The sequence below is a fragment of the Buteo buteo genome, chromosome 4, assembly GCF_964188355.1.
Source record: "Buteo buteo chromosome 4, bButBut1.hap1.1, whole genome shotgun sequence".
In the NCBI taxonomy this organism is placed as follows: Eukaryota; Metazoa; Chordata; class Aves; order Accipitriformes; family Accipitridae; genus Buteo; species Buteo buteo.
The window spans coordinates 68,373,779-68,389,454 of NC_134174.1; the positions used below are offsets into that span (position 1 = coordinate 68,373,779).

At 44.5% G+C, this 15,676-nt stretch overlaps 1 protein-coding gene across 11 annotated transcripts in view; it reads right to left on the reverse strand.

Moving 5' to 3' along the window:
• Nucleotides 1–13,361: 13,361 nt before the first annotated feature.
• Nucleotides 13,362–15,676, reverse strand: part of EBF3 (EBF transcription factor 3) — a 136,311-nt gene continuing 133,996 nt past the window's right edge. For 5 of the 11 annotated variants that reach the window (XM_075026624.1, XM_075026623.1, XM_075026634.1 and 2 more), the window contains one exon: nt 13,363–14,709. In XM_075026624.1, coding sequence (XP_074882725.1) covers nt 14,627–14,709 — 83 coding nt within the window. In that variant the 3' untranslated portion in view covers nt 13,363–14,626. Of the gene's footprint in view, nt 14,710–15,676 lie in introns of all 11 variants that reach the window. The other 6 variants (XM_075026639.1, XM_075026632.1, XM_075026627.1 and 3 more) reach the window with 4 other exon arrangements.

The following is a 15,676-nucleotide window of genomic DNA, read 5'->3' on the forward strand; positions in this document are numbered from 1 at the left end:
TCCTGGAATTTAATTCTGGTTCCTGTTGAATCCCTGGATTCGGATGATGTCTGTGCAAGGTATTCACCACAATCTTTTTTTTTTTGTAAGACTGATTTCACATCTTCCTGCACCCATCATCACAACATTTCTTTTATCGGAGTCATCTTCTGCACATCCTTCCCTTTGGGTTTGAGCTAAGTGTTTGAAAGCAATGGGAAGTGTCCACTGGGGATTGTGACCTCTGGGGTTTAGGTCACGTGCTCTGCTACTCAGTTTTTATTTCTGCTTTTGGACCTGCAACAGCCCAATCCTCTGCAAAGGTTTAAAAGCCCGTGAAAGCTGCTTCAGTCTTCAGAGATGTCGTGTCATTACACTGCGCCATATGTGCTGGTATCAGTTGGCCATGGTTGAAACTTTCAATAAATATGACTTTATGGTTTTCCACCTGCAAAGAAATGCAGCCTCATCTACAGACCGCCGTTGTGTTTATGTTCATTATTGAAGACACATCCATCTATTGAGAAAAGGTCTGACCCAGACTGGGGAAATTGCAGCTAAAGCAAAGGTGGGGGGATTAGTATGTCCCAAACCAAAACTTTCTAAAATTTTGCTGGTTTAGCCTTAAGAAAGGAAACTGCAGAGTTACGCTCTCTGCAGAGCATCCTCAGTGCTTCTTAGCAAGTCAGGGTACTTCTGAAGGAAGAAAAAAAGTACAATCTTTATTTATTCTTTACCCTTATCTGGAATCCCCAAATATTTTATATATGTTTGTTTCAAAGCAGTTCCATGATGCCATGGATGCTGAGCTGTATCTGGGACTTGATAGCCAGCTTAGTGCTGTTGAGCTGACTCAGAATATCCTTTTGATACTAAATATTTCTTCACACTTATGGAAGGGTCATATCAATACAAGCAACCCTAAAACCAGAAAACAACGTGAGAAAATGATCTGGTTGTTCAATTCCCTGTGGTGGATCTGCTTTATCATAATGAAGGCCACAAGCACTTCAGTTTCTTGATGTGAGAGGCCTCTGGAAATTGTTGAGGTATCACATTCCTGCGAGAGGACCTGTGCCATCCTTGGGAAGAGAAAAGCCCCCATCTCATGGAATGCCCACCGCCCCCAGCGCCACTGGAAATACAAAAATTGGGTGATCCTTCCACCTTGCACAAGCATCTGTAGGCACCACACAACCCTGCAGGGAGCTCTTGGTTGTCTCAAGGCACTTTTACACAGAGCAGAAATGCTGAAAACCATCAGAACCTCCCCCCAAAAACACTAATGAAGTATGTGCTCAGGGCTGTCAAAGCAAGAGCGAAAAATGACTGGAGCACAGAAAAGAAATTTATAAAGTTGGGGGTGATGCAGTGTTTGCAGTTACTATTATAGAGACCATCCAGGCTTTTGGTGAGAAATAAATAAAACCCAAGCAGTTTGGTAAATATTAAGCTACCTTCTGAAGTTTTGAGAAACACCGCTTCCCCTGTTGTGAGAAGTAAGAGCTTTAAATCTCCCGTGGTCTGGCCGAAGAGGGAAGCATGTGTACCGGGTTTGGGTTGAACGAGATATGCTGGAAAAATAGTGGCTTTCATTAAGATGAATCACAGCAAAAGTAACAAAAAAGTGCTTTGATACGACAGTGAATAGAGGATTAACTGCACAATGCTGCCGTTTTTTGAATTCCGCGTGTCTCCTGTTTGTTTTGTGTTTGTTCGTGATGCCAGCAATAAAAATAATGTTTGGCTGCTAGGTGAGCAAGTGTGCTAAAAAAGGGCTTTCTAGTGCCCAGAATCTGTTTGTCAGCAGGTGATTGCTGTGGGGAGGGAGAAAGGGGAAAGCTTGTGTTCGTTTATTTTCAAGGGCTGAAATTTAACACTGAGAACCCAATTCATATTTTTTTCTTATCAAAACTCTTATCCCCGTAATTGTGAGCATGCACATATACCAAAAAAAAAAAAAAAAAGATACAGCCAATCCAGCCTTGCAGGGCGGGTTATTTATAGAAGATCTCTGCCTTTTGTCAGATTGGTGGGCTAACGATGTTCTTCCAGAATAAACCCCATTCTGTGCAGCAGAAGAGGAAGAGTCCTGCGGAGAGCGTGCATGTAAGCTAATGTCCGCGAGACAAAAAGGGCTGTGGCAGAAAACGCTGCTGAGCAAAATCCACAACAATCTAATCATGATCTCTGGTAGTCAGTGAGAGCTGTGGGAGAAGACGTTGTATAAAGCAGACACATCCAGGAAATAATGCCTGTCCAGTGCAGCCAGATGGAGTGGGTATATCCTGACAAAGCATTTGTTTTAATAAATGTTCAATTAAAATTATTTCTGTAGTGCAAGCATGGTCCAGAAGTAGTATGGGAATTAATAAGATTGCTGATAGAAGTAAACATTGAGGTAATTGTGCACTAGCTAAGGATGACGGTTATAAGAAATAAATCTTCACATTTCTATAGGATTATTTTGTGTATGTACAAAACAGAAAATGTTAGTTCAAGGTATGCTTTAAAATGATGTTTTTAAAATTCTAGCTCTTTCTTGCACAAAAAGTCACCCATAACAGTGCCAGCTTTTCCTGTGCCCATGCAATGCGTCAATAATCTGTAGGTTTATATAAATACAGTAACTGAGGAAAAACTCCACTAGAAACTTTTATCTCTAATATAACGTATACACTGTCTAATCAAAAGTTTATGATAGCAGAGATCTCAGATGGACAGAGGAAGCTTTTTCTGGTTTATACCTTGATATAACCCCATTTATGTGCGAATTTGTGGGGACGTGTATCCCATACTAAGTGAGTAGGGCTCTTCACGCAGGTAGAGTTGTGTACATGCTCCAGTATTGCCTGAGATGGTGTCCAAGCAGACACTGAGCACCAGGTTTTTATTTTATTAGTTACAAGTTGGTCTTCATCCTTCTGTGAGTTTGTTTATCAAAATGCAACGTGTGCCTTAGGTTAAAGTTTCGGGGCAGTACCTGTGGTGTGGTTGCAGCCTTCATGTTCGAGTTGAAGGTGGAAGGCAGCTGAAATTAAACAGAAGTTGGACGTGTCGATGGCAGGGATGGGTCTGCCACTTATTAGCAGAGAGCCTGGAAATGCCAGAGCTGAAAAGGTTAAGTTTGCAATTTATTTTTAGAAGGAGAGACTTGGCGTTTGTCTGGCAAAATATTACAATGCGTAGTTTGGGCGTTTTTTAGAGGTGCTTCCTATAGTTCAGTAATTAGGCTGGAGTGGTTATCTCAGATCCCTTCCCCGTATTTTGGACTTTATTTCTGCATACGTTGAGGGGATGGTGTTTAATGCACACAAACACTTCTGAAAAGTAGGCGCCGGGTTTCCCACGTCGGTACATCCAGCGGCGCGCGTCCTTTTGCACAGCCCACCGCTCGTTCCGCTGTGCTCCCGGCGCTGCAGGTGACCCGTGGACGGTGCAGGATGGTGCCTGGCAAACCAAACCACGCTGGCCGCGGCAGAGATACCGTCCTGCAGCCCGTGCTCCTGTCCCAGCCCTGGCACCCAGCCGGTGAAACGCGGCAGACGAGGGTCTGGCTGCCCCTTCCCGGCTGGGGTGGTGCACGCATGTACGGTTCCACTGTGATAAGAGAAAATCAAATTTAAGCGGCACGCAATCAATAAATCTTAAAACAGCTGAGTATTTCTAGAAATAAGGCTTTGGAGAAGGGTCTGTGACCCAGAAAGAAAAAGCTTTATCAGTGTCTAAAATTCCTGGAAGGTTTTTTTTTACCTGCCACGTCTCCTTAACCTGCTACTTCAAAGCCTCGGTGGCTGCTTCAGATCTTCCTTCAATGCAGTCACCCAGGGTCGACATCCAGCACAAAGGGGACCAAAACCCCTGTGGCTGCCCCTGCCCGTCGGGGTGTTCCCCTGGTGAGGTGGGTGCGAAGCATCCCGGGGAGCCCCACGTCCTGCCACCTGACCCTGATGATGATGATGACCCCACCGGAGCTGGTTCGTGCAAAGCTGGGTAATGGTCAACCCACCAGATTGTCCCCCAACATATTTGCCAGGCGCCCAAAGCTCCCACAGCCACGGCGTCGACTCCGGTGGGCTGCTGGGACGTGGCTCCCCGTTAGCCGTTCTGATGAAGACTAACCCAGGTTGCAAATATTTGATGTTGAAATTCAAGCTGCCAGCGTACCTAGGGGAATGAAAACAAGGGGAAGGGAAATGTTGGGATAAATTTAAATATGAAATCTATTCCATGAAATAAAAAATGATTTGTTTTTTACAGTACCTGCAAGCAGAGGAGCTAAAGACCAGTTGTGAAGGTGCTTCCACGTGTGAGTAGCTACATGCCGGAACAGTCCTCGGGAGTGCGCTGTGCTCAATGGTGAAAAGCAATGTGTAAGTCTTCACTGGCTTCAACTCTAAACGTTCAATTTATTTGTGACAATATTATTTCTTCATTCCTAATGAATGAATATTTCAAATAATACTGTTACTTTGCATTTTCTAAATGTCGTTAAAAACAAAACATGCATTAATTTAAATATTACACGTCATACAGGTATGGGCACTGTAGAGGATTTGAGTTAAAAAAATAGAGCCGTATTTTCATTTTCAGGCCACTAATAATGCTCCCAGCTCCATTACCATATTTGACATTGCTATACGCCTACCAGTTCCGTCTGAATTTGCTCGTGAGGAATACCTTAACGTTTGAATCATCACACCGAGTATTAAAAGGTTTTGTTGTTTTCTCCTTTCGCTCCGAGCACAAACTAGGTGCAAGCTGTGCGTCTTTAAAGTCGATGCATCTCTCCAGTCATTACAAAATGGGAAATAAATAAATAAATAAATAAATAAACCCCAAAAACCCAAGGGCTGGTAATTTAGTACTAGAAAGTTAATTCAGGAGACCTCTAACCTTTAAACCGCCATGTGACTATTGATTTTCAATATTGCGCGGGTCCGCGCCACCCTAAGCGTGTAGTTCAGCAGATTCAGAACAGTTTTTTCCTTATCAGTTCAGTCCCCGAGTACTTGTGCATTAAGACAACAAATACCGGCAGCTCCCGGCCTGTCACATGGCGGCCCGGCGGACGTGCCGGGTTTCTAATGAAGTTGGGACGTTGGCCAACAGACCGCGGCCAGGGGGGCTCCGCCGGACCCTTCCCGGCTCCCCAGGGCCGTGCCACGGCCGGGGACCAGCGCCGGGCAGAGGGGGCCGGCGGGAGACGGGGGGGGACGGAGCACAGCCGGTGAGAACGACGGGTCTCCAAAAAAAACCCACTGCTTTCACACCGAAGCGTTTAGGTGGAACGTTTGATTGTACTCCCCTTGTTAATTTGAGGACGGCGAGGTTTCCAAACCTGCTTTTCCCCGCCCAAGAAGCAAATGAAGATGGAAATAGTGGGGATGCTCCAGGACGCTCCGAACCCTGGTGCCTGGATTATGCGGTAATACCAGGACACGTGACTTTAAACGCCGTCCTCCTTTCGTAATCGCCAATTAGTTAAATCAGCGGCGGTGCCCGGGCTGATGTGCTGCAGGCCACGCGCGCAGCGTCGCTGCCTCAGATGAAGATGTGTTTTAACCCGCGCACCTAAAAAAGACTTCAGCCTTCCCTCCTCCCCCCGGCTTTATTGATTATTGAAAATGTTACATCCCGGGGAGGAAAATGTCATTGCTTTAAATACCAGCATTAACAGTTGGTAAAAGTTCTTTTTCACCGAGGCGTGTGTGATGAAGAAAAATTAAACAATGGAAAAGAGGGAGAAATAGACGGAATTTAAGAGAAAGAAAAAAAAAATCATTTGCACGTTAACTCGACCGAGAAGGAGCTTCACTCCCTGAAGTAAGCGGCTTAAAAGCGAACACGTCTCATACTGGACTTTTTACTGGAACGGTGAAATATATAATGAAATTCAACAAGGAAACTGGAAAAACAGCCAAATTGGTGCAGCAAAGTGGTTAATAGGATCATTAGCCTACTCGCTGTATTTTTTTGGACATTGTGTGCCTGTACCGTAGTCCTCGAGAGCAGATTGCAGGAACAGGCTGACAGTTACCCGCTAACTCAGCAGTGCTGGGTGCAAACTGCCATCTTCCTGTGGATTTACAGCTGCCACTTCTGCTACTTCAATTAGTTCTATAGCACACAGATGTTGCTTAAATGTTGCTGCTAATGATACTGCAATAAGCGTAAGATTCATGCCATATTTTGAGGCACGTAAATTTCTCAAGTGGCACAATTAAAGTGGAAATATTAGGTGGGGAGAACTTGGCAGTCTCTCCAACTTGGAAAGCGCACCCGCTATGCAATAATGGGTCAAAAATTCATTCAAGTTTTACTGCTGTTCAGAGTTTTAAAAGACTTTTCACAGTTGAATGCAAAGTAGTAAAAAGCAGAGTATTAGGAAATGAGAATGCTGTTCTGTTATTCAGACATGACTTTTAATTTCAAATTGAAATCACATGCTTACCTTCGCCGCGAGGGCTGCGTGTTGCCTAGCCGCACCGCCAAGATGCAAAAGGAATAAATAAAAAGTTTTCATTAATAATGATTTAATTGCTGTGGCTGCGCGAAGGTTCAGCGTGGCAGTTGTATTGGCGGGGGTGGGGGGGGTGGGGGCGAAATGGTTTCCCAAATCACACACAGAGACAGCATCAATCATTTCTGAAGCCAGATGTAGCCTCCAAACTGCAGCCTGACAACACATCTCCTGTTTGTGCAGCCACCAAGCAATTATTCTTTCCGTTATATCTCCCAATGACAGATCTCCAAACCCAGGGCTGTAAAAATTAGAGTTTGGGCTTATACAGTTGAGTCAGGTCTTAAAAAAAAAAATAAGAAAACTTATCATGGCTGCAGTGTTTATGAGCTTGTCAAAGTACATGTACATAATTTTCATCAAAATTTCTTTCACCTCATTTCCAATCCTTCAGGATTAGATTTATCAGCAGCTCATTCGGGAAGAGCTCTGTGCGTGCGTCCGAGCGGCTTTTCCACCTGCGAGCGGGATCCGGAGGGGAGCCTGTTGGGTTGACTCTGGTTGTGAAACGCATAAGCTTTTCTTCATCCCAAATATTTTTCTTGTTCACATTGTTTTTAACGTACTGCCTCGCGTGTCCGACAAATTTGAGGTGTAATTTGTAAAAATGGTTTTACGTCTCCATCTCGTTTGGTACGTACATCACTGCACATGCATTTTGATGGGGAAGAAGTACCGGTGGCAGCACTAAACGGGGAGGTGAACCCAAAGAAAGATAGCTGGAAATCCAAAGATTATTTCCACTTAATGTTTTATTTATTTATACCAGGGAAAGATTAGTGGGCGAGCACTGATTTTGAAACTTCCAGTATATGCAGTATTTAACGGATGAAGTTAAATGTTAGGAGAAGCAATCAATAGCAAACTAAGGGCGTGCCAGGCCGGCGAGCATCAGCGCCTTGTATCTAAATTACTGATTTTCTACCACGGTGCCCGAACGTTTCCATTTCTCTGCGTGGCTCCGTCCCACTCCTGGTTTGGATTATTTAACAGCAAATCTTACAGATGTCAGATTTGTCTTGTTCCAAGGCAACAAGGACAATAAGTTCCAGCTGACCTCAGGACAATGAATCTTGCAGGAGCGCGGTGTGTGTTTTATACCGGCGGTGAACAGCTCCCGTGTAATTGAAAGAGAGGGAAATGTCACCCTTGCCTCGCTGTTGACACGGCACCGTCTGTGCGCAGAGGCAGCCCCAGACCCCGCAAATGGGGAGGAGGCAGCCGACGCGGGAACTTCTCCTTCCAACCTTTTTTTTTTTTTGCTTTATTTTTGAGCACCCCATTGTCCGGGCCAATGCGGACCATGAGGGTCCCTTACGGAGGAGGGGGTGGCGAAAGGGGACGTGCACGGACCCCGGCAGGAGGGGGTCAAAGCTCTTAGCCAAAACACTTCTCTGTTTCTCCATCTTTTTGTGGTCCTGCCTCACACCTAACTGCCTCGTTGTACGTACAGCCCCGCGCTGCGTTAGGAGGCAGTATATTTTATTACTAGGTTGCTGGTTCCCCAGTTGGCCTGTCCACTACAGAAAATCATTTGATTCCAAGCAATTATTTCCCAATGAACTGTATTAGCTAAATAATGACTATTTCTGTGAATGACCTTGATGCCCAGGATCAAATGGGTCTGGTTGCGAATTGCAGCTACTTGGTTTACACTTGTAATGCAAGGTGGTGGCTCAAGCTGACAGGAGATACTCACTGTATGCCAAAGTCCGTGACTTTTCACAACAAAAAAAATACCTTAATCCCACAAACTAGCCTTTCTTTGCCATTTATCAGGATATGGGCTGCTCAATGGGAAAAAGTCTTCTACTGGATATAGAAAACGTTATAGGGAACATCTTCTGAGCACAAAAATGACCAATTCAACCCAACTGAATGCAAGCCAACGTGCCACAAGCTGTAGCGTCGGCTGGTCCCACCACCACCTTTTTCCTGCATTTAAAGCACTGTCATTGCAAATGGACCGAAAACACAGGGATTTTGGCCAAGGTGCGGTGGGTTTCGCAGGGCAGAGCATGGCCAGCCGTGACAGGGTGTGAGCCCTGCTCTCCTCTCCGACGGCCTCGGGGGTACCTCTATTTCTTCCCTAGCCCTTATTCACTTCTTTCAGCTTCACTCCTGTTGAACTCCACCCAAAATTCCCGCTGCTTCGATGACACAAGCTGGATCCTGGTTTTCCTGCAATGTGCAGGTATTTAGTAATTGTGCTGGTTCATGGAAGGAGGACATCGATGCTGGTACTTCTGTTTCCAGAAGAAGATGCTCGACATGTCCTGCCTTGCTGTAAACCAGCTTGTGTCAAGCTGCCTTTTTATAAAATGCCCTTAGAAATGTTATTAACCAGGAGCCCTGGCTATTAACTGTTTTTCTTCTCTCAGTGAACACAACTATTAATTTCCAAATAGTTTTCCGTGATTTCCCCTCTAAAAAAGTGACCAGCATTGATAAGTGTGCATACTTTGGGCTTCACCCAGTAACGTAGCTGAAATTTAATTTCTGCCAACTGAATTTGTTTTAAACCTAAACCTTAGATGGAGAACAAAAAACGAACAAAACTTTTAATGTCAGTTTTCAGGAGGAAGGCTGCAGAGGTCTCTGATTTGTATTTGTGAAAGTGGAATCAACATGTGATGATGATTTTATGGGTTTTCCAAAAAAAGAATGCCCTTTCCCTCTGTAATTTATTGTTTCTGTGATTCATCAAAGCTTTTTGTCCTCCAGGATATGAGTGGTCACCTGTGATTTATGCACCAAAGAAGTAAGTAGGTCCAAAATGGAGTAGAAAAAAGCGGCCTTGCTCCGGCTACCACGTCCAAACTCTTTGTCTAAGTTGCTGCAGCAGTGTCGGAGCTGTACGGGAACGCACCGCAAAGTTGCTGTGGGATTATGCACTGATTTACTCAGCGATGTTATTGGGGGGGAGGGAATCAAATCACATCAAATAGGTGTAGTTACCTTAGCAACCACCAAAGTGTCTTGTGTTGGTGCTCCCTGACAGACAGGCTGGGCCAGGGCATCCCTGGTGTAAACCCTTACACCCGCAGTGGAGGGACGTGGTGCCTGGAGGTCCCGGGAGAGCTCACACAGCAAAGTGGTATGTGAGCTTCCCCGCTTTCGGTATTGCCAGGGCGATGCAGAAAAGGCTTTTATTTGCATTGGCAAATAACTCCGTCCCACTCTGACTTTGGCAGTTTGTTTCTCATTTCAAATACCCTCTGTAATCTATTACGATATATAGGCCAGTCTTATTTCCCCCCCTCGCTCCAGCCTATGTCCTCTTTCTATTTAGGAATTAATTATGATGCTATCTCGTATAACTCATTAGTATCAATTAATTCTTTCCCTTTCATGATTTTATATAGCTAAATTAGTTTGCCTCTTAGGAACTTAATAATCAGTATTGGACTCATTTAGATATATCTTTTTTCCCTTCTTCACCCAGTTTTACTTGGGCGCGAGGGTGCAGTGGCTGGAAATGCCCCGTCCCCTCTGGCGGGGACAGGGCTGGTGTGATGGCATCACCGTGTCCCATCTCTGCCGTCCCCACCAGCTCCGGCCTCTCGCAGCGCTGCAAGGCTTGGCCTCGCCTCACCTGTAATTCTGAATTCTAGCAGTCGCCTTTATTATAATTTATGTATTTTGGGGCTGCATAAGATGTTGTTCTGGGCTTATCAGAATGAATAGGAAATATCCTACTTCTAGCAATTGGCCAAACCATCGTGAATTATCTTCCCCTTAAACTCACCGCAGAGACAGAGAGAAACGTCGAGGGAGATGTACGTTTCCCTCATTCATCCTAGTGGGGTGTTAACTTTGAAATCACAGCGTTGCTGGCATTCGCATGTCCATATTTAACTGCTTCACTGCTTACTGGCACATCAAATCCATTCAGGGAAAAAAGCAGGAATATGATTGAATATATCTGGCAGGACCTGATATTCCCACTCATTTTGAATCTGATCCAGCAGCAGCAAAGGCAATTAAATAATAAGTTTTCTACAGCAAAATGAGTTGCAAAATGCCCCCAGCTGCATGATGTAGGAAATACACCTTGATTTTACTAATTGCCATGCCTGTACCTCGCCGTGGCGGTATCTGAGGTGGCTTTGCATGACCCACGTCACGTATTTCAAATAACCAGCCCGGGCTGGGCTGGGTTATCCCCCACCACGGCGCGTGAGCCCGGGCTGCCCAGTGGGGACCGTGGGCGAGGGCTGGTGCAAGGTGAGTGGCTTTGCCTCGTTTAAAACATCAAACATCACCTGCCACCCTTCGGCAGCGCGGTGCTCCAGATGCTCCCGCGATCCGCCAGGAAGAGTGCTGGGTCTCAGCCTTTTGCTGCAAATAAAGGCCAGGCTGTTGTAGGTGCAGGTTAGCTTTAGTGAGACAGCAAAATGCAGCCGAAAAAGCAGAATTTCAGGAGATCAGCCAGTGACATTTTAGAGCCTTGCCATCCTGGGCTGAAACTGAACCGTCCCGGCAGCAGCACTGAGCAGCCGTGCTCCGCTTTATCGCAACATGACCACCAAAAAGTTGGAAATTTTTTTAAAGATGGAGCCAAGAGCAAAAAAAAAAAAAAAAGGCAGTTTTAGATAAGGTACTGCAGGTTGCAGCACACACATGCTTACACGTGTGTCTGTGTATAGTAAAGAAGGATGATATTGCATCTCCTTTACATCACCTGGTACTGGAAAAGCATTACCGAAAGAGGTAACCCCATTGCAGGACAAAGTTGGCCAACATTGCTTTTTCCTACAGCAACTTTGGGAGAGCCCCAGCTCCTCCCCAGAGGGACTGCTGGAAATGGCTCTATTGATCCCAAATTTTATTGTTTCCATATTCACTGCCAGATCAAACAACAGCGCCAGCGACTGGGAGAGGCAACAGGAGGGGTCTGCTGGGAAAGCAGACATACGCAAAGCGTTTTTATTAAGTAGTGTAAGGACTGTAATTGCTAAATCCCAATTAAGGCAGATATGGGTCAAGCAAAGGAAAAAGAAGGGTGGATTTCTGTGAAAGGAGAGGAAAAGTCAAAAGGCTGAGGCTCGTAGGATAACTTTATTTCTGAATACATTCAGATTTGCAGCCACCTCCTCCTCCTCCCATTGCTCCCCCAGCATCTGGCTGCTCACCACCCCTGTCCCGGGCTCCCAGCCTGAAACCCCACTTGAGGGGGAAGGCAAGGGAAAAAAAAGGAAGGACAAAAGAAAAAGGAAAAAAAAAAAGAACCCAAAACTTTACCAGGAGGACAAAAAAAATTTTTTTTGGAGAAAACTACAAGTCTGTTTCCCTCAAAATTTAAAGAAAATTCAATCTAAAACCCATTCAGAATGGCTTTCAAATATGATTTTCACTAAAAATGAGGGAAAATGTGCTATCTGATCTATCTTTTCTTTTTTCTTTTTTTTTTTTTTTTTCCCCAGAATGTCTGCTCATTCTCCTAAGGAGACATTATTCTCCTTATTAACAAATCTTAACTATTATTGTTCAAATCTAGGGGTTTTACTGAATATGCACTTCCTTTGGCTAATCAGGGAGCTACACGGTATTATTTAATCTATTTACATTCATGTATGCAATTATATTTCATAATGTGATTATGTGTTTTATATCTTTATATGCATGAAAATGCTGAATGTTGCATTTCTTCTTTATCATATGAGTTGTCAAGTTCTTTTTGGATAGAAATAGGAGTTCAGTAACACTCTGGTGAGAACAGCATTAATTTCATCAGCTAAATAGACCTACCAAAATAGTGCTTGATGCAAAAGAAAGGAGCATGTTTCTCTACACATGTTCTGCACCTGAAGTTAATAAATTACCTTAATAAAGTTAATATGCAAAGGTGATATTATTATTTATAGTCAAAAAATGGAATAGATTGTTTCTGTTCATCATGTCCTTCAAGATACTAAAACCAGCAGATCTTATCCTTTCAAATCTATTTTTTATTCATAGATAGGGAGAGGAAAACACATTTTCTGCTCTTCCAACTCCCAATCATGTTTTCAGTTTTGAGTGAATTAGTCATTGACCTGAACCAGCTGAATACACTGAAATAAAAAAAAAAGACCAAACCCAACTCTCTGCCGTTGCTGAAATTGCTGTCACCACGTTAATCACTGCAGCGGACTCTGGCTCCAGGTGCTGAGCTGGTGGCTCCTGCCCCCTCAGTCACCTGAACCACTTTGAAACGCTCTCAGAAAGTGTCTTCTACCCAAGACTGTTCTGCATTTAACCTGAACTGTTTCTCTCAGTTATAAGTGGCCTTGGTCTCCTTCCCGTGCTGGCCCAGACTGATGGGTGAAATGCCCCTGGTGGGTCCGTGCCCCTCGGCCGAGCCGTGCCCACCTGTGATCTCCCTTTGGTGGCATTCACCAGCGCTGCGGTGGGGTCGTTAATCAGTGCAAGAGTATCTCAGAACTACCTTATTTTTGCAGTTAGTGTATTTTATCAATTTTATTCATCTGGTACGAAGTCAGAGGGGCACAAGACACCCACCTGTGCAGTGCTCTGTACCTGCAGGTGTTGGTCCCCACCACCATCCCCCTGTCTCAGCCCACCACCATGGCTTTATCCTGCCTTACCAGCAGCAGAGCTTTCCTGGTGAGGGGGTATTATAGACTTGCAACTCATAAATATTTAATCTTCACATTAAAAACATGGGGCAGAATAGCCATTAGGGTCTGACAATGAAAAGGCTTTCTCTTTCGACCGTGATGTCAGAAGAATGTAGGACAAAGTATTTTTTTTATTAAGGTAAAGAGAGAATTGAAAGCAATGATGGAAAACAATGTAAATTTGACCTGGAGGACATCCAGTTGTGCCTGCTGAAATGTTTATTTTAGCATCCAAACCTGCTCTTTCTGCTGTCGCTTGTATTTGAACTTAGCATAGGAGTGCAAAGTACAGGCAGTTCACACAAACCAGAATTATTTATGTCAACTTCCATTAAGAACAGAAAATTTCAGCACAGAAATGAAAAAAATCTTTATTTTCCTATCTTTGACTCAAAATGTGGTGTCCCTATAGCACAAAACTGCTGAGTCCTTGCTCTTGCTTCACCAGCTCCAGCAAACTGGCCTGAAAGCCCATCACCTTCTGTATCGATTCGTGCCAGATGAGGCTGTTCGAAGGGCACCAGCCTCCCCATCACACCGCTTGGGAGAAAAAGCTGTCCTCCTGATAACACTCCCACGAGTTATTTCTAGAATATTTGGGGCAGCACCTGGAGAGCATGAGCAGATGATTTGCTTCTGTTAACTTCTTGCCAGGCTAATTAAAAAAAAAAAAAGTTTAAAATGGTCTATTGCAGATTTCTGCATTTGCATCAGTAATATAAATGTGTAGCTAATTGCTCTACTATATATATTTATTACTTTTTGAGCCATTCCAGTTTCTTGGTCATGGTATTTTACAACTATTGAAAGCAGAGTATTTTGTACATCTTTATGTGTAATACCGTAAAGAGGGTTTTTCAGGACAACATTTGTCTCTTAAAAATGCTGCTCTCAGTCCATACTTTCCCTGTGCTGAGGACAGGTCCCTCCTCAGGGCTGAGCTGCTGAAGGGTCTGAGCAAATCCCCAGCCGGGGACGTGCAGCTCTGGAGCAGGGACTGAAGTGGGCAAGGAGGGCTTGGCTTAGACCTCTGTAAAACAGAGAGTCTTCACCATTATTTCAGCATGCTTGAGCCAGTAAATACTGGTTTAGAGCTGAAAACTAAAAGGCCTATGAGTACTTTTCCCATATAAAACAAAGTTTGTTTCTTTTTATGTTTTGATAAATAATAGGACTTTCTGAAAGACTCCTGCAGAGCAGCTTCTCAAGGGTCTCCCATCCATACTGACTACGCATGACACCCACCGCAAACCACAGCGTAGGGCTTGGCAGAAAAAAACACAGCATGGAAAGAGGGTAAAGCATGTCTCTGCCAGGGACCCTCTCCATCCTACCTGGGATCTGTCTCCTTTCTCTTGCAGAAGAGAATAGTAGCTCTTGCTTGTAGACGTCACTGCTCGATTTGCTGACCCGCTGTAATGGCCTTGACTTCTCATTCAATGGAAACGTAAACCAGCAGGAACCATCCCGCGAAATGGCATCCAGGTGGCAACGGAGCCGTTCAGCAGCTCAGCCTGATTTGGGATGCAACGTGGCAAAAGCACCAAAACAAGTACCTGGTCCCCAAGTCATGCAGACATGGCACTGCGGGCCGAAAATAAAGCAGAACTGAATGAGAAACACAGACGCTGATCAATGGTTGAAGACCTCTGCCCTTGCAAAAAAACCCAACCCATTTTTATCTGACATCCTTCTCTTATTAGAGTGTTTTATGAAGATTTTGTTAGTCAATTTAACTTAAAAAGTTAAATAGTACATTCCTTCTATTTTCCTCCCTCCTCATTCAATAAAAAAGACTTATTCTATTGCTTCTGCAAGCACTTATCACTGATGCTACCATGATGTGGCTGAGTAGTGATGAGTTGTATTACGGGGTAGTGTCGAGACAAACAGTGATGCTGTGGGAGAAGGAGCTGCTGTGGGGCTGTGGCCTCCTTGCAGACAGGACTCAACACAACCCCACCACGCTTCCTCCACCCCATCCTCTTTTCTGATGTAGAACAAATTTTGTGTCTGCACCTTAACACCCAGTTCTCCTGGTAACTCTGTTTTACCCTTTTCTGCAGATTTCTTTCCTTTCCTATTCCCCTCAGGGCATTAACCCATGGTTTTTGTATCTAGTTGCTTGTCTTCAAGATCTTCGGCATGGGAGGACACAGGTTTCATTACAGCTCCTCCACTACCAAGTTCCTCAACCTCCTCAGCAGTCACAGGACATTGGCTGTATGGACCTTCTGGGTTTTGTTTTGGAGTTGATACCTCGTCAGCTTCCTTAAAACTTGGAAAGAAAGGTGGTAACCAAGAATTCTTTATTTCACAAAGTGCCTACGATTTCTGTTTCACAGATTTCCAGGAAGAAAAGAAACCCTGAGCCCGTTCAAAGCTGCTCTACCTGTGACCCACCCTGCCCCTACAGTCTTGTTCTAACATTCATCCCAAGATGTACCCAACTGCCGGTTCCATTTTAGGCCATGCTATGTGCTGGGTACATTTTGGAAACTTGTCTTCCCAATTAATTTATGGTCAGTGTTTTCCTCACACAGAGAATTTA